Here is a 21,948-nt window from a genome sequence, read left to right on the forward strand (position 1 = left end):
TCAGGTCAACGAACAAGGTGCTGTAGGATTGGGATGGAACTGCTTCTTATATACTTGCAGGTAATACCACTACGAATTAAAGAGCCATTATTCACCTTGGATTTTACAGCATGATAGATACCAGTAAGCTGCATAAGATCTGTTTGTTTCGAATTGTAAAAGCTAAATTATGATTAAAATTTAAAAATTGAAATAAATAGTCGGATTGTAAAAGTTAGATTGTGATTATAATTCAAAAGCTGAAACAAATAGCTGGTTGTAAAAACTGGATTGTTACAATCTAACACCTAAATTATAACAATCTAGTAATCTGTCATTCACCAAATTGTAACAATCCAGATTTTACAATCTAGTTTCTTACTATTCACAATCTACAAACTATTTTTTATAATCTACAGTTAAAACAAACATGCCTAAAAATCGAAGCAACACGATCAATATGCTTGCAACGTCAGTGTCTATCCTCATGTCATCCTTTTAGTGCGTAGGCCCAAAACAAAGTTTCTAGCAATTAAACCATGGGATTTATACATGATATTTGTTAATGTTTCATATAAATCCTTAAGCTCAAGTATGCAGGGCTCTTTGACTCTACATAGATAGAGCCCTAACACAATTCTTCCAAATTTGCAGATACCCTGATGTGTGTAACATCTAGCCTCTAGGTACGTGGCAAATATTTTGATGATTAATGGTAATTATACATTGTGGCTATTATGTTTGTTTTGAAGAGTAATAAAAAAATCAGTTCACAATGGTATTATATGATCTTGATCCCTTAATTGATTGAATGAACAATCAAAGGATGTAAACGTCAAGATTAAAGATCTCCTAAAGTCTTACAAGAAGATGAATACCACTTGGAGTAGTATAGCCTCCTTTTCTTTTGTTATTTGACTGTACTATAAAAAGAACTAAGAGTAGTAGTTTGATCTAGTTAAATCTAGACTTATTTAGATGCACACTCATAAAATTCTTACTCTAGATATCTCAAAGAAGCATATGGATAAGTTGAAGTAAAGATATGACTTAAAGAAATTTAAATTGAACAAGTTCTGAAAAAACTCTACACGCCGTATGGTCCGGCGCTGAGATGTTTATACTCATTGGAACTTTTATCTCGACACTCTTGTACATACCGAATGATTCGATGGTGTAAAGTTGGCTACACCGGAGTATTTTCATAAAATGGACTTCAAACATATACATGCCGGATAGTCTGGTGTATACATCGGTTGCTTCGTCAAAGTAAAGTCTAGATGTTTTATTGACTGAAATATAAACCTATACACGTCGGATGGTCCGTTATATACATCGGAGGTTTCGTTGAAGCATTTAGTGAAGTAAAAGCTAGTTTTTGGTGGACGGTTCATACCGGATGGTCCAGTGTTTGGAGCCCAGCGTTCACGAAAAATGTGGGTAGTTAGGCAACAACTTGTTTTGGACCTTTGGCCTATATATACACTTTTATTTTTGTTACCTGAGCATACTTTGCTATTCATATGAGCTGAAACACTTATTGTGTGATCGAGAGGCAAGAGAGTTTACTAGAGTGATTTGTAAAATTCTTAATTAAAAATTAAAGATATTATTAGTGCAAGTAGAGTGTCAAATATTCATCTAGTTGTAGTCTAGATTTGATTTGAGCCAAGTGAAACTATTGACTTGTTACTCTTAGTGTTTGCTAACACCTAGCCAGTTTTTATGATTGGAGGTGTCTTGTGGGAGTCTAAGAAGAAGTTTTATGCTTGTTTGAAATCCACCGATCCAAAGATGAAGAAGCAGTTATCATTAGATAGCACTTTAGCCTTGATGATATCCTTAATAGATGCTTCAACAAGGACTATAAGGAGTACTAACTTTTTGATACCTTAGCGAAAAATTCTATATCTTCTTATCTATCTCTTACTTTCCTACATTTACCTTAAACATTTACTTTCTTACAAATTAAATTTCCATAATTCAGGTTTTGTTGTAGCTTGCATGTTATCTTATTTAGAATTCTATCTAATTTGATTATTGTTGTTGCTTTATATTTCTTCTAGTCTAGTTTGTCTACTTGTTCTAGATTTAGTTTGAAATAATTTAATTAGAGTCTAATTTATTCCCTATTAGATCATTTAATCTTTTTAGCGTAGAAATACAAGTAGATGGGACCCTCGTGGTTGAATGAAATCATCCTGTATGCTAACCCACCACAAGTCAACGTCAACCTAGATCGAGTGAAAAATAAACAAAAAGGACTCCTACCAAAGATGATGACTGCACCAGTGCGTGCATTGAATTTGCGATTCGGCTCGAAGCAATCAATACGGCAGTACCAAGCAGTACTTGTACAAATGCTGTAATTGTTTTTTCATTTGAAACAAATTGATAAGAGATCCATCTTGATTAATTAAAGAACGTCGGTGAGCTAAAAGCTTGATTAATTAAAGAAAAATTGTGTAAAAGTCACAAAACACAGCCAACTGAAAACCTAGTTAAACTAGACTTAAAGCACATGTTTTTCCATTTGACTTTCAGAGGCCATCTCCCCTTGAAAGGCAGAGGCATCTAATTTGAAGGAAGATAAAAAATAAACATGTGCCAGTCCTTCTTGATCCCAAATTCCCAATGAAACATATAGATGCCCTGTTCTTCCGAAAGAGCTCTCAAATTTCTTTTTTCACTTCTTTTTTTTTTCTGTCCATGTGGGGACTATTTTCCTCTCCTTTTTTCGCCCTTTTGGATATGTGTATGGACCGATGGGCGATGGCTCCTTGACCTACCTCTCCAATCGCTCTCTTTTTCCCCTGCTTCTCCAATCTCCACCAAGAATTTCTTTGCTCTACTCTCATCTCCTTACCTTTCCTTCCCCGGTTCCCTCTCCTTCCTCTCGCCCGCCTGTCTATGTCACCGTCTCCTTGTTTGCTACCGCTGCCTCACCGGCAGCGCAAAAACACCAGCCTTGCTGGCTCGCCGTCGCTGACCGGCCGGACCGCGCGGCGACGACGGCCGGCCGGCTCGCTCATTCGTCCGTTCCTCCTCCCCTCCACGGTGCCTCGTGCTTTTTGTGCGTGGTTGGAGTGGTTGAACCGAGCAGAGCCGATGGTGACGATCCCGCGCTATGAAACCATTTTAATACGCGCCTCTGCAGCTGAAACCTGACGAGCTAACCAGATTTTAGGTGGTTACCTCTGTCGCTTCTTCCCACCCCTCGCCATTCACCGCGACGCCTCTTTTCGCTTAGGATATAGTTCGCGCTCTGGTCGCTTGCGCTTGTATCTTCCTCCTCGTTTACCCCCTTTCGGTTTGAGTCGAATGAATTCAGCCATAAATAAGTGAGTAGCCGGAGGGGTAACGGAACTCGTTTTCCAGGCGGCCGTCGTCTCGAGGACTGCCGCCTCGGTAGTTTTCTATTCGAGCAGCGCGGTTCCGGGTCGCACATTGGTTGCAGCTAGTAGCCGGGATCGTGTTGTGTCAGCGGACGCCCACGGCGATTAGTGGTTGAGCTAACCGGCGGCCTGCAGGTTACTGACTGGCTTGGTGTGTCATGGACAAGTGCGTTTCGTGCTGATTTCTTGACCTTCGAGCTGGCTCCCGGCGATCGAGTGGGGGCGTCATGGCGGTGGAGCACGGGGAGGGTGTCGGCCGGTGCATACTGGTGGGGCTGCACATGGACGCCGTCGGCAGGGACCTGCTCCGGTGGGCGCTCAACCAGGCGGCGAGGAGTGGCGACCGCGTCGTCGCCGTGCACATTTACCGCAAGTCCGGTTCGTATCTGTCAAGAACTCGGCAGTTCGATTCAGTCCTGGTATACTTGCCACAAATCGTTGCGTTCTTTTCTTGACATTTTCATGGTTTCTCGTTGCAGACCACAGCAAGACGAACACTCTGAAGCTGATCAGGACGCTGGACGACTACCTGGCGGAGTACGAGGCCCTCTGCGGCCAGAAAGAAGTAAGCAAGCATGGGTCGTGATTGCTATTACGGAGCTGCATGCCGTCCTGCTGCCGATTAAATTCACGTGCTATTTTTGGTCCGTGTCAGATTGTTCTCGTGGGCCGGGTGACGCCGGGGAACTCGATCCAGAAGGAGCTAGTGAAGGAGGCCAAGCACTGCGCCGCCATGGTGGTGGTGCTTGGCGCCAACAGGAAGTACTCCATCGGGTAAGCACGCAGCAACCTTTGTATGATCCAACTGTGCTGTTTGTTTCGTCACCGGCCACCATTTCCTTAGCACCGGCATTTTTTTTTTTTTTTTTTTTTTTTTTTTTGCGGTTGCTCAGGGGCTCGACTTGCCTGGCGAAGTACTGCGCCAAGAAGCTCCCGCCGACGACCACCGTCGTCGCCATCCAGAACGGCAAGGCCGTCTTCGTCAGGGAGGCGCCCAAGCTGCCACTTGGTAACTAAGCGACTCTTAATCCGAGCAATTAGCGTGGTTGGTTATGGAGAGTTGGTTAGTGAGTGGCTAATCGTTTGGTGACGAGTTGGTGTGCAGGAGCAGAGCCGAAGCCGCTGCTCCGCACGGTGCTGCACCCGAGCGTGGGGCTGGAGCCCAATGTGATCATCCCGAACCCGAACCGGAGCGTGCGGTCCATGCACTTCGACGCCATGAGCTGCGCTTACGGCGGCGCCGCGCCGGCGACGAAATGCTTCGATGACGCCACCAAGGTCGGCTGCGGCGCGGCGCCAGAGCAGAGGCTCGGGTGGCCGCTGCTCCGCCGCGCGCACGACGCCGCCTCCGTCCGTCCCAGCCCCAAGCGCGAGGAGCCGCGCAAGCAGTCGGTGGTGCAGTGGGTGATGAGCCTGCCGAGGCGGTCCTCGCCGTCCGCGTCCCCCGAGCCGAGCGCCGGGCTCGCAGTGGAGCTCAAGGCAATGCTCGACGGCGGCGGCGGCGCGCGGTGCCGGTGGTTCCGCTACGAGGAGCTATACGACTCCACCAACCACTTCTCCTCAGGTTCCTTTTGTCCTCCCATCACACCACAACCCCGCATCAAACCGCCTCAATCTTGCATCTTTCACCTCATGATTCGTCGTCTCCGTTTTTGGGTTCTTGCAGAGAATCTGATAGGGAACGGAGGGAACAGCAGAGTATACAGGGGCAACCTCGCCAGCGGGCAGCAGGTGGCGATCAAACTATCCAAGGCGTCGGCCGAGGCGTCCAAGGATTTCCTCCGGGAGGTGGACATCATCACCAAGCTGCATCACCAGCGGATCGTCCCGCTGATCGGCGTCTGCGTCGAAGGCCCCAACCTCATCTCCGTCTACAGCTACCTCCCCAGAGGCAGCCTCGAGGACAACCTGCACGGTACTAGCACATCTTTGCATCTACAGTTTTGTTCATGTGATGTCACCATGAAAACATTTCGCTTCAGTACGGTTGATTTGGTTCTAAGGAACCGGGAATTTTGCAGACAAAGGTTAGTAGCGGAGTGTAGTTTTCAGGAAATGACTCAAATGAGTTGTACTCAGAACAGTTGGAAGGCGTGGGAGCAGCTGTCTGTTCTTCTCGCTCTGACGTCTGATGCTTCGGTTTGCAGGGGAAAGGTCGTCAAAGCCGACGCTGTCATGGGAGAACCGGTACAAGGCGGCGCTGGGGATCGCGGAAGCCCTGAGCTACGTGCACTCCGGCTGCTCGCGGCCGGTGATTCACAGGGACGTCAAGTCGTCCAACATCCTTCTCACAGAAGAGTTCGAGGCTCAGGTACTTCAACAGTGACACACCACCATACACGCACCCTTCTTTGCGAAGTTTTTCCGTTTGGATTCGGCACTGACGACTGCGAACTTTGGACCCCCCCCCCCCCGGGTTGGGACAGTTATCCGATTTCGGGCTTGCCATCTGGGCGCCATCGAATCCGGCCTCCCTGGTGCACAGCGACGTCGTCGGCACGTTCGGGTACGCCTCAAAGCTGGTCTCCGCGGCGTGTGGCGGTGCACGGTTTTTTTTTTTTTTTGGCTCGTCCCATGAAATTTGTTGGGTTTTTTTTTTCTGTGCACTGCAGGTACCTAGCACCGGAGTACTTCATGTACGGGAAGGTCACCGACAAGGTGGACGTGTACGCGTTCGGCGTCGTCCTGCTGGAGCTCCTGTCCGGGAGAAAGCCCATCAGCGGCGACGGGTCGTCACCAAAAGGCCAAGAAAGTCTCGTCATGCGGGTAAGGTGGCCTCCTACCAATCCTCGACCTCGTGTCCCTCGATGCATCACCAGTCATGAGAACATGGAAACCGCAGTTGTCCTACTATTGCCTGACACGATTGGCCGTTTCTTGGTGTAACAGGCCACTCCGGTGCTTAACAGCGGCGACATTTCTGACCTGCTAGACCCGAGGCTAGAGGTGAAGCACGACGAGGTCGAGGTGAGGCGGATGGCCTCTGCCGCGTCCCTCTGCCTCAGGAGGTCGGTTCGGCTCAGGCCGCCGATATCGCAGGTCAGCCACCCAGCTCAAGCTCGTGTTTTATCTGGCCGAGAGAAACGAGACCGACGCGACTTACCAAGAGTGACACAACTTGGCATTACATTTACCTGTTCATTCGTTGTGCCGTGCAGATACTGAGCATACTACGAGGAGAGAGCACGACGAGAATCGCTGACCAGGGCGCCGCCGCCGATCCGGACTGCCTGGATGACGAGGCGTACCCGGCGGCGAACGTGAGGTTGCATCTGGGCCTCGCCCTGCTGGACGTGGAGGACGCCGAGTCCATCTCGAGCACCGAGCACAGCAGCGGCTTCAGCACCCTGGAGGAGTACCTCCGGGAACGGTGGAGCCTGTCGTCCAGCTTCGATTGATTGACGCCTGCGTTTTTGTGGACATGTAACTTCGTTTTTCTCCGGCTCTTTTATTGTTTGGGGTCGAGCTGGGCTGTCATTGTTTGGTTTGGTTACGATACCATGTACAGTACGGTATCAAAGCATCACCAGTGCCACATTTTCGGCACCAGGAGGCTTCCTCGAAAGCTTCTTATGGTCCTCGACAGTGTCGTTAGTGGATCTGTGTGCCCTAATGTTGTCACGTCACTGCCACAAAATGATTATCCTGTTACTGTTGATATACAACTAGAGTCTAGAGACAATTCGGACGAAACAAAAACACTGTGATACGACAATAGTACAATACAATTGCAGTTCAACTGCTTAACATAAATGAGCCAAAAGAAAATTCAGCTACATTACAGGAAGATAGCCAGACTCAATTGTCCTGAAACAACAATCTCCGAAACAAAGCTGGAAAATTGTGGCAGGGAACCATTATCTCCCATACGCACACAGCTCGCTCCCAATACCTCTTCTTATCTACCTCACTAGACAATTAAAATGGCACAACATATGGCAACTGGTAGATATGAAGGTCCGGTAAAAATAACGCCCTTGGTTGCAACGAAGGCTGCTGCTCCATCGATTGGAATGGTAGAGAACCACCACTTGCTCTGCAGTTCGTCATGCTGGCATCAGAGTTCCTTGTACTGCCAAGCAGCCAGTCTTGCTCACCAATATCTGAATCTTCCATCTCAAACGAAAGTGGATTCCAGGTAACAAATAGATCTCTAAACTTCTTCTCTTTCTTCTCAGCCTTGCGGCTTTTCTTTCGATCTGAACTTGATTGCTTCACCAGCTCCACTGGAACTGATTCTGCATTCCTACCAGAGCAGCAAGGCTCTTCTCTGGGCAGAGAGGCGGTTGGCTGCTGGTGCTGCTCTATGACAGGCAACTCCATCTTTGGATTTTGCATAAGAGAAGGCTGTGGCACTTCAACCTGACAAACCGCATAAGTGCTGGTCTCTTTCTGCATCAACTTTGCAGAAGCTGGAGGACATTTTCTTTGAATGTCAGAAATCAAGTGAGGATAAACTCTCTGCACCATGGCAGGTGGAGCTTGAACTCTCTGTGTCGTCTTTACATGTGGGGGATCAACTCTTCCCATCACTCTCACAGGTTGATGAACAACACTTCCCGATATGTTCGGAGGTTGCTGGCCAGAAATTCCAACTGGTGCCTTCACAGATAATTGGGGATCAATCCTTTGCACAACCTTTGCTGTAGTCTGGGGACCATCTCTCCGCATGTACTTCACAGGGAGTTGAGTACTGACTTGTTTTTGTACTGCTTGAGAACCACCATTGATCTTTTGCTGTGCAGATGTAGATTTCACATTCACTTTATTGTGATGCTGGATTGAATTTTGCTTGGTCAGCAGGGTTGAAGCTGACCCCATTTGCTGGACCAATGGTTGCTCAAGAACCCGTGGTTTCTCCAAAACAGCTGCTGGGGAATCTTGATTACTTTTAATCTTGATGCGAAGGATGTTCCCTGCAAAATCAAACGTTAGGATCACCAAATCTTGAAACAAAAGGATGCTAAAATAACAAAAAAAAAAACCCACCATTCTTAGCTTGACTTGGACTGGGCAGTACAACCTTTCTTCTCTTACTGCTGTCCTGCGAGCTCTCAGGAGAGTGGCGCGCTGTCTGGATAAAACATGGAGCTCCATGCTCTTCTGAGAGTCCACTTTTCTCCAACTGTTCAACTGATTCTTTAGAGACCTTTTTGGGCACCTGACCAGCAGCGCTGATATCTTCATGCTTCCTCTTCTTATGGCTGTACTTCGAATGTTTAGATGTCTCACCCTGCTGGAGAGCTTTCTTTTCACTCCTTTTCTCTCTGTTCTTTTCAGCCTTTCCCCGTTCTTTCTGGAGCTTCAGCCACCAGAGTAATCGTCAGTTCTGATTTAGAACAGACGACGGGAAAGCAATGCAGCATTTTGGCAATATTGTAATGTAGTTTCATACTTGCACAAGCACACAGCAAGAACAAATGTAGCATTTGCACAGAAGTGCTATCAATTACAGTTCAAAAAAGGATGCTTCACATGGAATTATTCATATATCCTTGATATATTACACAGTTAGCCACATAATTGCAATCCTTACAATCATATTGAACACTATTCCATTCATTACAACAGAAGGTACTTAAAATCTGCAATGCTGTACATTCTAAATAGCACAGAATCTAACAATGAACACAGTCAAACAAACGTCGTTAGTTGCTATTTATATAAAGTGAGTCGAAGTCAGGCATAAAAATACATCATACAACAAAATAACAAACTCTTGATAATCCATAGAATACACACAGGCTGGCAAATACAAGAAAAAATGAACAAAGTCAAGCAAAATAAACATCCAAAAGTACAGGCAATGAAAAGTTGATCCAATATGACACAATTAAGACGTGCAGAAAACATATTGGAGTGATTTTGGTTTTCCAGTATTGCAAAAAAAAAACCCCATAGAATGTTGCAAATCATGTGTCAAAAATTTAGAAAAGCAAACATAGAGAGCATTGAGCAACACCACTGCCTTACTGTTCTTTCGTAATGAAAGGTTTCCAAAACAAAACCGATGAACTCAAATTAGTGATAAACAAAGCTACAAAAACAACAATTGGGACTGGTACCGCAATTCGTTTCAAAGAAAATTTTCATTTCACTTGATGCTATCGTGCCAACTCCATTTTTTTAACTACACAAAATCTCACAGCAACCGCTTTTCCAAATCATATTAGGGCAACACAATCAATTATTTCGTATCCAAATTGCTTCGGGACTAGACATAATTGACGACGCAACCAAGAAATTACGGCCAACCAACGGGAGGAGCATTCAATTTGAACACCCAATCATAATGGATCTCCAGCTTCAAGCAATTTCAGGATGCCCAATTGTAGAAATGAAATAGGCATCTGCTAAATCAGTTACGTTTTTTCTAGTTCTCTTGGTATTTCAAAGGAAACACGCAGCCAAGATTAGAAACCGATCTAAACTCGTGGTTGTCATTTGAAGCTTCCAATCGATCAGATCGACCTCGCGCATCAAAGCTAACCAAGGTTTATTACATTCCCCCCGCCGCAAGGGTTAGCTACCCGGCACGTGCGATCCCCAAATCACACACGCACAACCCACAGATCCGATAAAACCAACAGGCAAGACCGCAAGAACAAACGATCCGGCACGTGCGTGTGTAAATCCGACGGTTCAACAAACCTTAGCGGTAGACTCCGCCTCGGCCACGACCACTGGGTTTCGCACGTAACCCCGCGGCGGGTAGGGGAAGCACCTCGACATGGCCGATGCGCGACCACGCTCTACCCCGCCGGATAACAAAGATAGGCGGCAAGGCCCACCTAATCGACCGCGAATAGACCGAAAACGATCGATTCGCGGTGAGGAACCGGCCGGAAAATTTCGGGCGCGGCTGAATTTTTTGGCGTGGCGGCTAGGGTTTCGCTAAGGAGGAGGGGGGAAAATTTCTAGGGCTGCGGGAGGAGAAGGAAGCAAAGAGCGTCTCTTCGAGGCTGAGGGGGTGGGCCGCTATTTAAAGCCGGGGAGCAAGGAGCCCGAGTCGTGCGTGGAAATTTCGCGTACGACTCGGTTACGGACGGGTTCATCTGCGAGACGAAATCACTGACATGTGGGTCGCGCGTCTGGTGGGCCATTATGTCAGTGGGAGGTATCAGGGAGTGGACCGTGGGGGCAGTACGCTGTGCCTGCGCGGCGGAGGTGGGGCTGGGTTAAGCGGCGGCCCCTGATTGGCTGTGGGCAAGGTGGGCCCCACTTGCAGCCGAAGGCGGTGGGTTGAGTAGTCCGCGTAGCGCACGAAACGTGTTTTGCGGTGTCCGTGGGGCCCACGGCGCGGAACCGACCTAGCAGCGTCGGCAGTCCGCAATCACGGGCGGCCACGTGGGACGCGGCGTTCGCGTTGCCAGCCCTGCGGTAGGGCGAGGCGAGGCGGGGCGCATCCGCGGATGCCGAACGAACCACATCGAATCCTCTCGAGTGGCTCGGCTCGTATTCGTATCGACAGCTCGTTTGATCTCCGCCGGAATTTTCCATCTGGTCGCACGCTAGAAACAGGGGAATTTACCATACGAAATCGCTTTCATTTTTGCTCTGCGCTTCAACAAAAAAAGACAGGAATTTTCAGCTGTAGCATTCCTACGCTCCAATTTGTGGAAAAGTTGATTATTGGGTGAGAAGTATTCGATACATGAAATATAAGCAAATCTAGGACAAACAACATAGCCGGCTCAATTTTGGTTCGATCAAAATTGTGCAATCAACTCCTCCATGAGAGATCTAACACCCGCTATGAATTTCATCGCACTGCTAGAGATGATAATATATCTCAATTACCCGTTTACCCACAATTAAATACTCAAATAAGATAGAACATAGATAGTATTTTTTTTACCGACGCATATGTTTATGAGTAGAAAATATTACCCGACAGATGAACAGATACAAATGTAGAAAATATACTCATACTTGCGAAACTCATTTATCTATAAAAACAATCTAACAGGTGAGTCTATCCTAATCTTCCAAATCCCTAATCCTTTGCCAACCAACATACTCCCTCTCTCGAGCTCCCAGCACGCCCCCCCCCCCCCCTCGCACACCACCAGCTCCTCCCTATGTCACGTCGCGTCACCCCTCCCCGCCCTGCGTCGTCTTGCCCAGCACTGCCCCTGTGTCGTGCTATGCTACCCCTCCCTGCCCTGCATTGCCTCACTCAGCGCCACCCCGACCCACCCTGCCGACCCACCCTGCGTTGCCCCACCCAGCACCACTCTGCAGTCTGCGCCGCCATCCTGCCCAGCCTTGCACTACCACACCTCGCGCCACCCCGCGCAGCAACACCCTAACATCACCTTACCTCCTGCCATCACCGTTAGCACCACCCATCTAGTCATACCTGCGGATGACGGATTTGATATCCGTTCTTCGCCTATAGATGCTCACGGATATGCATATACGGACAGATATAGATGAACACTACTTGTACCTACCATACCGATTTTCATTCCTACACGCTGCACAACCATATTGTCGACCAGTTTGCACCGGCTGCTCACATGAGCATAACTAGCAGCTCTAATGCCTGTTTGAAGATGATGTTTTGGGATCCTAATCCCTGAGATTCAGTACAAATTAAGCTAAATCCTAAAAATTCCTAGAGTGAGCTCCTGTTAAGTAATAAAACAATTACACCTAACTATTTTACCAGTGCCAGGTTTTCCAATCAGCCACCCAGTAAATTTCATTTACCCCAGTCACAAGATTTATTTTGCGCAGCAAGAGGTCGCATGGAAGTTGCCAGCAGCCAGCTATCAATTATAAACCCATAATCATCGGCCACTACAATAGTGGTCGGAACCTTGAGAGAATAACCACCATGATACAGATGTCTTGAGAATTACATGACACTCCGTAAATATAAGATGATGAAGCACAATGCAAGTATGATGACTTGACCGTCTTCAAACATAGTTCAGAAAACTTAAAATCTAGTAAACAAGACACCATCACCAGTCCAAGCCTCTGAAAAATGTGTCTGTCTGAGGCCCATCACACTGAAAGTTCTTTGATAAATCAGATGAGAAGCTTCTCAATAGAATCCTGCAATTCATTAAATTTGATTAGTCTAACGAAACGTGCCAATAGAGGAAAATATTAAGCTTAAACAGCAAACTAACAGAAATTACAAAATTGAGTAGAATTAGAATCACCTTGAGACTCTGAATCGACTGTTTCAGCTGGCTACCCTCGTTGCTGGTCACTGAGCAAGCAATGACCGGCCTGGTCACCCCACAAGCACGACCAAGAGCTTGCTTTGAAGGAACAAATACATACGGCACGTTCTGCACATAGCACAGTACAAAATGAGTTTAACCAAGGGTGTGTATTGTTGTATTCATTAAGAAGTCAACAAACACAAGTGATGCATGAGCAATCCAAAAACAAACATGTCAGAATTTGAAGCCAGTAATTATCAAAGGTATAGGAGTAGTTGTGCAAGTTCTTCAAGCAGGATAAAGCCCACAAAGAAGCATGTAGAACTAAAAAATGCACATCTGTTAAAAGGAGTTCCTTATATCATGTCACTGCAAAGCTGAATTATCAATATGTACACCTTACGGCACCGAAAACAGGTGCACCTGCTAACATTAAATGAGCTAGAACATACTAACTATTGCAATTACTGGTCATATCATTATATACCATTTTGTGTAGAAGGATAAAAACAGGCAATTAAAAAAACAAAGTTGCAGTGATTACATTTTGGACAGAATAACAATCCACTAATGTCCAACAAACAAAAGTACCAAAGATGTGGTGGCATAAGCAAGAACAACGAGGATCCTAATAATATCCAAGATGTATTGACCACCAAGTACAACCTCAAGTTGAATAAATGCAAATCCCAGAGTTACTCCAACCACTGAACATACATACCAGCAGTTCAAAAGAAAGCAGTAGCTCATTCTCAGTCACAACCCAACAAAATCAAAAGAAAGCAGTAGCTCATTCTCACTCACAACCCAACAAAATCATGTTTGAACTATAACTGCAAATATGGGCGCGCAAGAAAACTCCAGCTGCTTCCAACATGAACAGACTAATATCACATATTCACAACAAACACAGCATGCATATTACCATCCCTACGAACTATACTTTTACCACACAAAAAAACAATCAAATATGCTGTAAGCTAGCAATAACCAAATACTACTAGACTGCACAGAGCAAACAATATATATAAAAAAACAAACGGGTAAAGAGAAAAAAAAAAATCAGTACCTTATCCTCAGCTAGCAAGGGGAGGTGGAGGAGGATCTCGAGCGGCTCCGTGTCAGCCGCCATCACAACGAACTCCGATATCCCCCTGTTCAGGGTCTTCGTCGCTGAACGTAAAGACACAAAATTTCAAGCGACACAACCCAAAATCACAGAAAACAACGCAGTAAACGGGCGGAAGGGATTGGTCGGCTACCTTCGTTGGCGCCCTTCTTGAGCTGCTTGTAGTTGGCGGCCTGCTGGATAAGTTCGAGGATCGCAATCGTCAGCTGCGCGTCCGCCAGCGGGTACGCCTTCGGGTTCACCGCCTCCAGGCTCTGCGAGACACCGAAAAACCCACGGTGATTAACGCGCGACGGGCTCGATTCAGCGGAGACGAGGGGGAAACCGGGAGGAGAACCCATCAAGCAGGGGGAGGCAAGACTTACCATTTTCGCGAGGCGAGAGTGGGTTCGCGAGGAGGAGGAGGCCGCCGCCGGGGAGGAGGGTGAGGAGTTCTAGGGTTTTCGAGGGAGGCTGGGTGGGTGGAGGATATAGGGTTTATCGTGCGGTTGCATCATATAGTCAGCCGGTGGGTGGTTTCGACGGCCACGATTGCCTTTGAGTACTGGAAGATAAAGCAGGCGTGGCACCCTCTGTTGGGTCACCACAGCCCGCATAATTTTTTTCTTTAGCTACACCCTCCCTTTAAAAATAATAGATGTATTATTTTAACTCAGTCTTTAAAATTAGATTTTGATTTCATAAAATCTATCATTTATAGCTAAAAATTTAGATAGTGTGATTTTTTAATTATGAATTTACTTGTATAAATTTATATATTAGATATTTTTATATTTTGATTAAATACAACTTAAAATATACAAAGTTTGACTTTTTCAAAAAATCTATCTACTATTTTTGAATAGAGAGAGTACAATTTACTAAACCGAAAATTGCATCTATACCATCACTTTGCAAGCAATTTTTATCCATACCACCACCCTGTGCCACTAACACATGGGCCCGGGCCCGTTTGTCATGGACACGGGTGATGGTATGGATGAAAATGGGCTTCAAAGTGATGGTATGGATGCAATTTGCCCTTTACTAAACGGTATGTGGCACATACGTGTGAGTTGGCGTTGCTCAACAAGCTATTAAACAACATTGGTAATTGTCGTAATTGCACCTGCAATAACAGTAGCAGTATAAACGCTACCGCTATAAGTTAGCGGTAAAAAATAACGAATTGGAATCTAGCGGACGTTATAGTGTTCGTAAGACTATTTTAGTGGTCGCTATTAGTCATGTTGGCGGTCCACTCCTAACGTATTATTTCTTTAAATTTTAAGTTTGAAATATTAAACTTTTGTTGTCTTATTACCTTGTTATAAGTCATGTTTCTAAACTCTAAGTTTGAATTGATTAGCATATTTTATATGATTTTTATGATGGAAGAAAGTCATAATATATACAGTATTACATAAAAAATAGTTATTTTTAAATATCGCTATTAGAGCTTAGCGTCCGCTATATCACCCGTTACCTGATATCATATCAATATGTTATAATCCCGCCACTCGCTTCGTATAAAGACATACCTCACGCGTGACATGTTACATATCAAATACTTAAAACTATTGTGTGCCGTGTCAACTCTCTTGCATGTGCCATTCTAGTCCACCACCATCCTATTCTTTGGCTTTGCCTTCCATTCTGGATCTGAGCGTCATAATTGTCATCCCTATCCACCATCACCTCCATCCTACAACCCTAATTTTATTGCCCCCGCTTCCCACTAAACCAGAAGGTTCCATAGATGATGAGTAATAAATAAAGTCTCGTAGTATTTCTTTAAAAATGAAGAAGAAGGCTTCCATCACAGGGCAGTTAGACAAAAGCATGTGTCTTCGCCACTTAGATAATGAGAATTTTGCGAGAAATAGTATTATCCTCACAAGAATCCTATAAAAATTATTATCTTGTGCAACCAACCTGTTTCAATTAAACCCACATGTTCTGTGATCAAGGGTAATGAAACTTGTCTCCTAAAATCATCATTTTCTTCTCCAATGTCACATGATTTCAGAACAAATTGTGTTGAAGAATCCAGGTGGGCATCAGATGTGCACCAGAAGTAGTGCAAGAAATTGATCTTATACACTGTTGGAGAAGCTTTATTGTAACCAAGCGCTTTGTATGTGCTTTTTTACAGGAACAATACAATTTACATGGAATACATGTTAGCACATCCTTATGTTATCTTACAACAACATGCATCCCACTTGAATGTAGCAAGTCCGCATATGTTGGATTAGCAGCAAACAACTCACTTGGACAATATAGCGCCTTCTCTTCAGTGAAATGCAGCATTGGCAATTCCTTTTGAACCAATGCAGCAAGTAGTGATGGAAGAACCCTAACACCCCCAACTCTACATCGATGGAATCATGTCATTCTTATCTATCTAAAAGAATGACAGGTTTTGAAATGCATCCAAGCTATTTGCCATCATGCAATTCCAACTATTTTGATTGTCCCTTAAGAGTAAGTCATCAGCTTGATATCTCACGATGGTATTTCCAAGTCCAATGGTCCTAGTGAATCAGGTTATACAGAGAAATAATGTAACTTCAACTATAGATAATGACAATGCAAAAGAAGTGACGCTAGGAATGTGTCTGATACCCAATACATGTCAGTTAGAGATTGATCCTTTAATTCATTGTTGTCGTCATTTTGAGTTGGTGATTTGGCACAAAGTTTCTCTGTATCTTTGGCATCATCAGTATAAGGATCATTAGCAACCTCTGCTCTAGCCAAGTCCTACTACATGAAACAAATGATAGATAAATAAGGTCAAAATGTATTAAGTTGTTTTGCTTCTAGGAGAGCCCAAAAGGTGTCAGCAGACCTGAAGAAAACCTTGAAACCCTTCCGATTTCAAAGGATGAACTTCGTTGTCACTATCAGGAGAGCTGCTAGCGGAAGTGTTTGAGCCTTCTTGCTTCCTTGCTGCTGAGAAATTAAAATTGAACTCATCACATGTTTCTTCCACATCCTAGATGGTCGAATGGGATGTATGGGTTGGTTGCACTGCTGATTGATAACAAGCATGAAGGGCAACAACAGCATCAAATGAGTCATAGCTCATGGGTTGTCAATAAACAAAGCACTTTTGACAATAGACGTCCCTATGCAATCTGAATTAGCAACCTTGGATGCTTCAGTCAGTAAGTATCCAACACTAATATCAATAAGGGTATCTAACCACTCTCCTTCAGATATTGCAGCACAATCCATCCCCTGGTCATCCTGAAGCATGATAGAAATGATAAGAAAAAAGAAGATAACCCATAGGAACCTTCAGTTGTTCACTTTGCGAAAGTATACAAGAGACAGAAAGGAGAACCTCAGAAGCTTGAGTTGCAGAAACCTGCACTTGCTTCTGCCTACCAAACTGTGAGGAGGGAGCATTAATGGGTTGCTCTAGAACCTTAGTGTTCTTGCATGTACCAGATGGTGCAACATGCAATATTGTTGATTGATCTTTTGAATTACAACGATATTGCAGAAGTACATCTATTGAGCGATGCACCATAATTTTGCACACAAACCTATCTCCTAAGGTTGATTTGACACGGATGTCTTCACGTATCATGCAATTTGGTCAAAGATATTTCACTAACTCTTGCTTCAAGCTCAACAAGGGAAAACCAACCATACCTTAACAACAAAAATTCGTACAACAGTTAGCAATCATTATGATGTCTACTAATGGTTTATTGGAGTACGATTTTATATTATACAGAGAAATTATATACCTTCACCAGAAAATAGAAGGGCTATTCATTGCAAGAAACACATCATCTATTGCAACATTATTTGTTGTAGTCCACCTCTGATACGTAGCTAAATCCTCTTGATGAGCATAATGAGGAAAAATCATCAGCTCTCCAGATGCTATGTTTGAGTTGCCCTATTTGCGGTTCAAATGTTCTAGCACAGATGATACTTTTTTCCTAGAACTTAATGTGAGCTCCAGATGTGGATTATGTTCATCCTGTAAATAGGAGACATGGCTATCATTTCATCTTCAAGTTGCTCGCAAATTAGAGAACTAAACAAAATATATCAACCCCACACCAACCATAGATAAAAGTTTGTTCAAAATGCAAAGGCGCTAATTAAGTTATCCATGCATCATCATTCATCTATAATGTGCAATTGTGCATTTATTCAACAATAGGAACCTAAGTGCTCAGCCAATAATTCACTGGTAATAATTGTCATGTTAAATACAATTGATGCTGGAAAAATATGATTCATATGCAGTTTTCTAGTAACAAGAGACCATGTTTTACCTTCACCAATGCTTTTTGTGTAGCCTCAATTATTGGAAATAACTGCAGCTTCATCTTTGCAGGTGCATGTGGATCTACTTCCTTCGTATGATTTATGCTAATGCATCAGCTCATAACATAATAAGCTTAGGTCAACTGTGTTGCGCTTGAGCTCTTCAGCTGCATCAGCAACTAAGGAAACACCTGCCATGGGCGTTCTCTCCCATTTTTTATAAGCAACAGATGCAACGGCACCACCTAAAACACAAGTCACTAGCTATCAATATTAATATAACAAGTGTTCAACACTATAGAGCTCCCTTATATGATTAATTTTGGTAAACAATAGGACTTCATTAAAACTCAAAACATCGTACCATATTTGATCAAAGATGAGTAAGGCTAAGCCATGTCAAAAGAAAAGAAAAGATGTGGTCACCCGTCCTCTTTTTTTGTTTCACAATTCTTGTGGCAGAGAGGTCCCCTTTAGTTGCTCCTGACTTGTTAGAATGTGTTTCTATAATCCGCTTGAAAAATATCCCTTTAGGAGATGCTACTTTGCTACCATTTTGGGCATCCACTGAAAAGAATTTTATGGGGAAAGGTTCATTTCCAAGAGTCTTGCTAAGAATTGGAGATGGAGAAGATAGGAACATATCCACTCGTGGACACTTTCTTCTGGACTTATTTCTATCCTTTAGTAGTTGATTTCCCTAAAAAAAGGACATATTGCATGAGAAAGAGAAGAAAATTATACTGATAGAAAAAACTTGGGGACAAAATAGCATAGTAACATACCAACGTTTCTACAAATGTTTTGAATCTCCAAGGCTTCAGATGTAGCTTAGATATGTTGCAGATAAACTTCTCGAGCAGAGCCCACCTGCATGAAACCCAGCTAATATCTGAGAATTTTCTCATTCTATGTAAAAGAAATAGTGCAGGATCAATTGAAAAGGCAATTATTATCAGTAAAAGACAATATACAGTCCCTTCTTAAAAGAGTGTTTTCATGTGAATAGAATATTATTAAGTACTCTCCCTCTAATTCACATATCTCTTTTTCCGTCAACTGTAAAGCAAGCACATCCTTAGCAGCGTAATTTTCATTAAATAAGAATAGGCTATTCCATAGTCACATAATTCACAGGTCGATGGGGTCGAGGAATGAAATCGAGGAACATGGTACGCTACTTGTGAAAGATTTTGACAAGGCGGGGACTAGATTGTTCCTGTATTCTCGGAACAGGGACGGCGTTCCCCAAACGAGGAACGTGGCATGGTTCCACGTTCCCAGTGACTATAGGTTATTCTTTATTTAGATACGTATGTAACACAAGAGTAAGCCAAGCACTTCAAAATTCGGGCAAAAGGATACACCATAGACCAGCAAATATGACAAGATGTCTACTACATAACAATACTATAACGACCCATAGTACTAGCCTTCAGGTATTATAGCCAGTTAGAAACAATCTGCAGTGCGCAAAATAAACCATGTGATTTATAATAAAAAGGCAAGGTATTAAAGTTCTAGTAACAAAATATGTCAGAAAGGTAGCTCAAAAACATTACAAAGTAACTGCTAGCATTTTGTTACTCTGCTATATAATAAAACCAAGGTTGAAGAACATTTTAGCAAATAAGTTGAACATCATAAGATTTACTCAATTACCAGCGAAGCATAGCAGCAATGGTATCCTTTGAGTTTTTTTATGCATCAAGTGAGAACCCAGGACCCAAAAGTTTCTTCATGCATCGAACAAGACGATAATAGTAATGTCTGACCTATATTGCATGAAAAAAATTGAATCATTTATACATTATGTTCATGTACAATGGAAGTTATCTTTTACACATTAAGCTAGTTATGTGATGTTGTAACAGAAAAATAAACATATGTAGTATAGTCTTTTTGGCAAATGCCAATAGGAATCATGCCCACTTCCCAATGCTGTCCAAAATACGCACACCTCGAACTCGAGTAAAAAGCAACACACAAAAGGGGAATTTAACGAAATGCCTCAAGCAGCGTGCAAAAATGCCTCAAGGTGCTCCAGGTGCAGTGTCCTAGGGGAAGTGTGTGTTTTTCTATTCAAGGTTGAAGGCACTACAATGGTAGGCCCAAATGAAAGATAGGAATATGACAATAGAAAGAAAACCCAAAGGGTACCGTGTGGTTATAGATCTCATGATCTGGGATTTGAGTTGTTCGTCGGCCACACAAGCTTTAAAGAAAAGTAAACAAAGAAGTGAAATCAGCTACAAGTGAATAAGAATGGCCGGATTCAAGGGAAAGGAGCTCATCCTCATAGGAATGTTCAGATGAAACTTGTGATCCTCCCTCCTACAGCCCTTCTGTCATCGCAACAACATCAGAAAGAATGGCTTCCTAGTTACTGTAATCAATTAATCATATGTACATGCTAGGGATGCTGGTGCTACGTCAAGCAACAACAAAGGCATCATTTAGAAATATAATTCTCTAACACCAAAATGCCACAGTCACTTCTGGCATTAAGTTCTCAAAGCTTTGTCAAAAGGGACAGGGATTGCCCATCTATCGATTAGTATGCACCAACAATTTTGCAAGTAACAACAAAGCACTGCATCCAGAACGTATGCCACTTACTTTTCCTTCTTGTCGCTGCTCATTGAGAAAATTCTCCTCCTATTGGCATGTCCATGTTGCCCATTGTCGAGTCAGCTTTTTCACTATCAAACTTAACATATCATGAAGAGATCAGGTAAAACCCAGAAAGAGCATAAATAGAATTTAATTTTCAAAATAATTTCACACACATGAACATTGCTTCTGATTGGGCTCGAATTCTAAGGGCAGAGTCAAACCAGGCTTCTGATTTAGACCGAACAATGAGAAAGGAGACACTAATTGAAAACTCACAGCTTGAGGGTGTGGATTCAAATCTTCGCTCGCCTCCTCCATGGAGGCCGAGGTGGGGGATTGGGAAATGCAAGAGCACTGGTCGGCCATGGAGGTCATGTCTTTGGTGGAGGCGACTCCAAATTTGACGTTTGCAATGGGGGACAACGAGGTCAACAAGAAAACAGACAGGAAGGAGTTTCTGGGGAGTGGCAAGCGAGTGGATTCCATCAATGGGGTCCATCCCATCAAACCCACAAAGGTAAATAAGAAAAATCACTTAAAGTTGTTGAGAAGCTCAGATGCTTTAGATGTCAACTTGAAGGGCACCATGAGACATATTGCACTAATGAGCCAGTATGTTATTAGTGTAAGCAATCTGATCAGATGACTGTTGATTGTGCCACCGGCCCTGGAAAAGCTAGGAAGATTCATATGTTTGGTTTTGCTAGTCAAAACTTGAGCTTCTATTCTATGCACATACCGGTTGAGAAGTCTCAGATCTTCCACACTACGGGTTTGCTAACTATGCTCAAAGGGGAGGCTACAATAGAGAAAATAGAGGCCGAATTGAAACACCTTATAGATCCCAAATGGGATTGGAAAGTGAGGAAGCTAGCTGACAATGAGTTTATGTGTCACGTCCCAAAAGTCCTAATTTAGGCATTAAGCATTTATAAGCATCATGGTGTTTTGAAATCATATTTTAAGTAGTCAAAAATGTTTTGAAAATGTATATCTTTAGCTTATGCGCGTTTCCACCGGGTATAATTAAGTAGAAATGGTTTAGAGGTGGTTAGGAAGATCCCAAAACCCTTAGGAAGAAAGCCGGGAAAAGACCCCCCTGACGATCCAACCACGCCACCATCAATCTGATTGCCAGAGGTGTGTAGAACCCAATTTAGTCTCTGCTTCCGGGTGATCTGACCGCCCAAGGCTCCGGGTCTGACCGTTGGTCGACGGTAAATTCTCTATATAAATTTTGGTCTAACTGTCATTTACACGGTCTAACTGAGCCACAGTCTGACTGAGCCAAGCTGCGGTCTGACCGCCAGCTATTGTGAAGGTCCAGTCGTTGTCTATTCATTCCGTCGATGAATTTTGACAAGGTTTGTTT

The 21,948-nt window shown here is 43.9% G+C and overlaps 3 protein-coding genes and 1 pseudogene across 4 annotated transcripts; 1 reads left to right on the plus strand and 3 right to left on the minus strand.

The window, feature by feature from the left end:
- The first annotated feature begins 2,776 nt into the window (after window positions 1-2,776).
- On the plus strand, window positions 2,777-7,011 carry LOC133916545 (protein kinase STUNTED-like). 2 transcript variants are annotated; one of them, XR_009909509.1, is made up of 11 exons: window positions 2,777-3,752; window positions 3,854-3,939; window positions 4,030-4,148; window positions 4,268-4,383; window positions 4,480-4,938; window positions 5,041-5,289; window positions 5,522-5,685; window positions 5,801-5,880; window positions 5,987-6,145; window positions 6,264-6,413; window positions 6,533-6,674. XR_009909509.1 is itself a non-coding variant. In XM_062360246.1 (11 exons), the coding sequence occupies exons 1-11, from the start codon at window positions 3,602-3,604 to the stop codon at window positions 6,770-6,772; spliced, it is 1,968 nt and encodes a 655-aa protein (XP_062216230.1). In that variant the 5' UTR covers window positions 2,779-3,601; the 3' UTR covers window positions 6,773-7,011. The 2 variants fall into 2 exon arrangements, 1 of the variants encoding a protein (XP_062216230.1); XM_062360246.1 differs by having other exon boundaries at window positions 2,779-3,752; window positions 5,987-6,140; window positions 6,533-7,011.
- Window positions 7,012-7,056: 45 nt separating this feature from the next.
- On the minus strand, window positions 7,057-10,323 carry LOC133916546 (uncharacterized). The gene is made up of 3 exons (XM_062360247.1): window positions 10,026-10,323; window positions 8,364-8,676; window positions 7,057-8,290 (listed from the first exon to the last, which is right to left on the minus strand). The coding sequence occupies exons 1-3, from the start codon at window positions 10,104-10,106 to the stop codon at window positions 7,293-7,295; spliced, it is 1,392 nt and encodes a 463-aa protein (XP_062216231.1). The 5' UTR covers window positions 10,107-10,323; the 3' UTR covers window positions 7,057-7,292.
- Window positions 10,324-12,155: 1,832 nt separating this feature from the next.
- On the minus strand, window positions 12,156-14,199 carry LOC133916547 (uncharacterized). The gene is made up of 5 exons (XM_062360248.1): window positions 14,051-14,199; window positions 13,819-13,939; window positions 13,626-13,729; window positions 12,551-12,682; window positions 12,156-12,440 (listed from the first exon to the last, which is right to left on the minus strand). The coding sequence occupies exons 1-5, from the start codon at window positions 14,051-14,053 to the stop codon at window positions 12,414-12,416; spliced, it is 387 nt and encodes a 128-aa protein (XP_062216232.1). The 5' UTR covers window positions 14,054-14,199; the 3' UTR covers window positions 12,156-12,413.
- A 1,839-nt stretch (window positions 14,200-16,038) lies between these two features.
- On the minus strand, window positions 16,039-20,894 carry LOC133914805 (TSL-kinase interacting protein 1-like; annotated as a pseudogene).
- Window positions 20,895-21,948: the final 1,054 nt, after the last annotated feature.

This window comes from Phragmites australis, chromosome 4 (assembly GCF_958298935.1).
Source record: "Phragmites australis chromosome 4, lpPhrAust1.1, whole genome shotgun sequence".
NCBI classification, from domain to species: Eukaryota; Viridiplantae; Streptophyta; class Magnoliopsida; order Poales; family Poaceae; genus Phragmites; species Phragmites australis.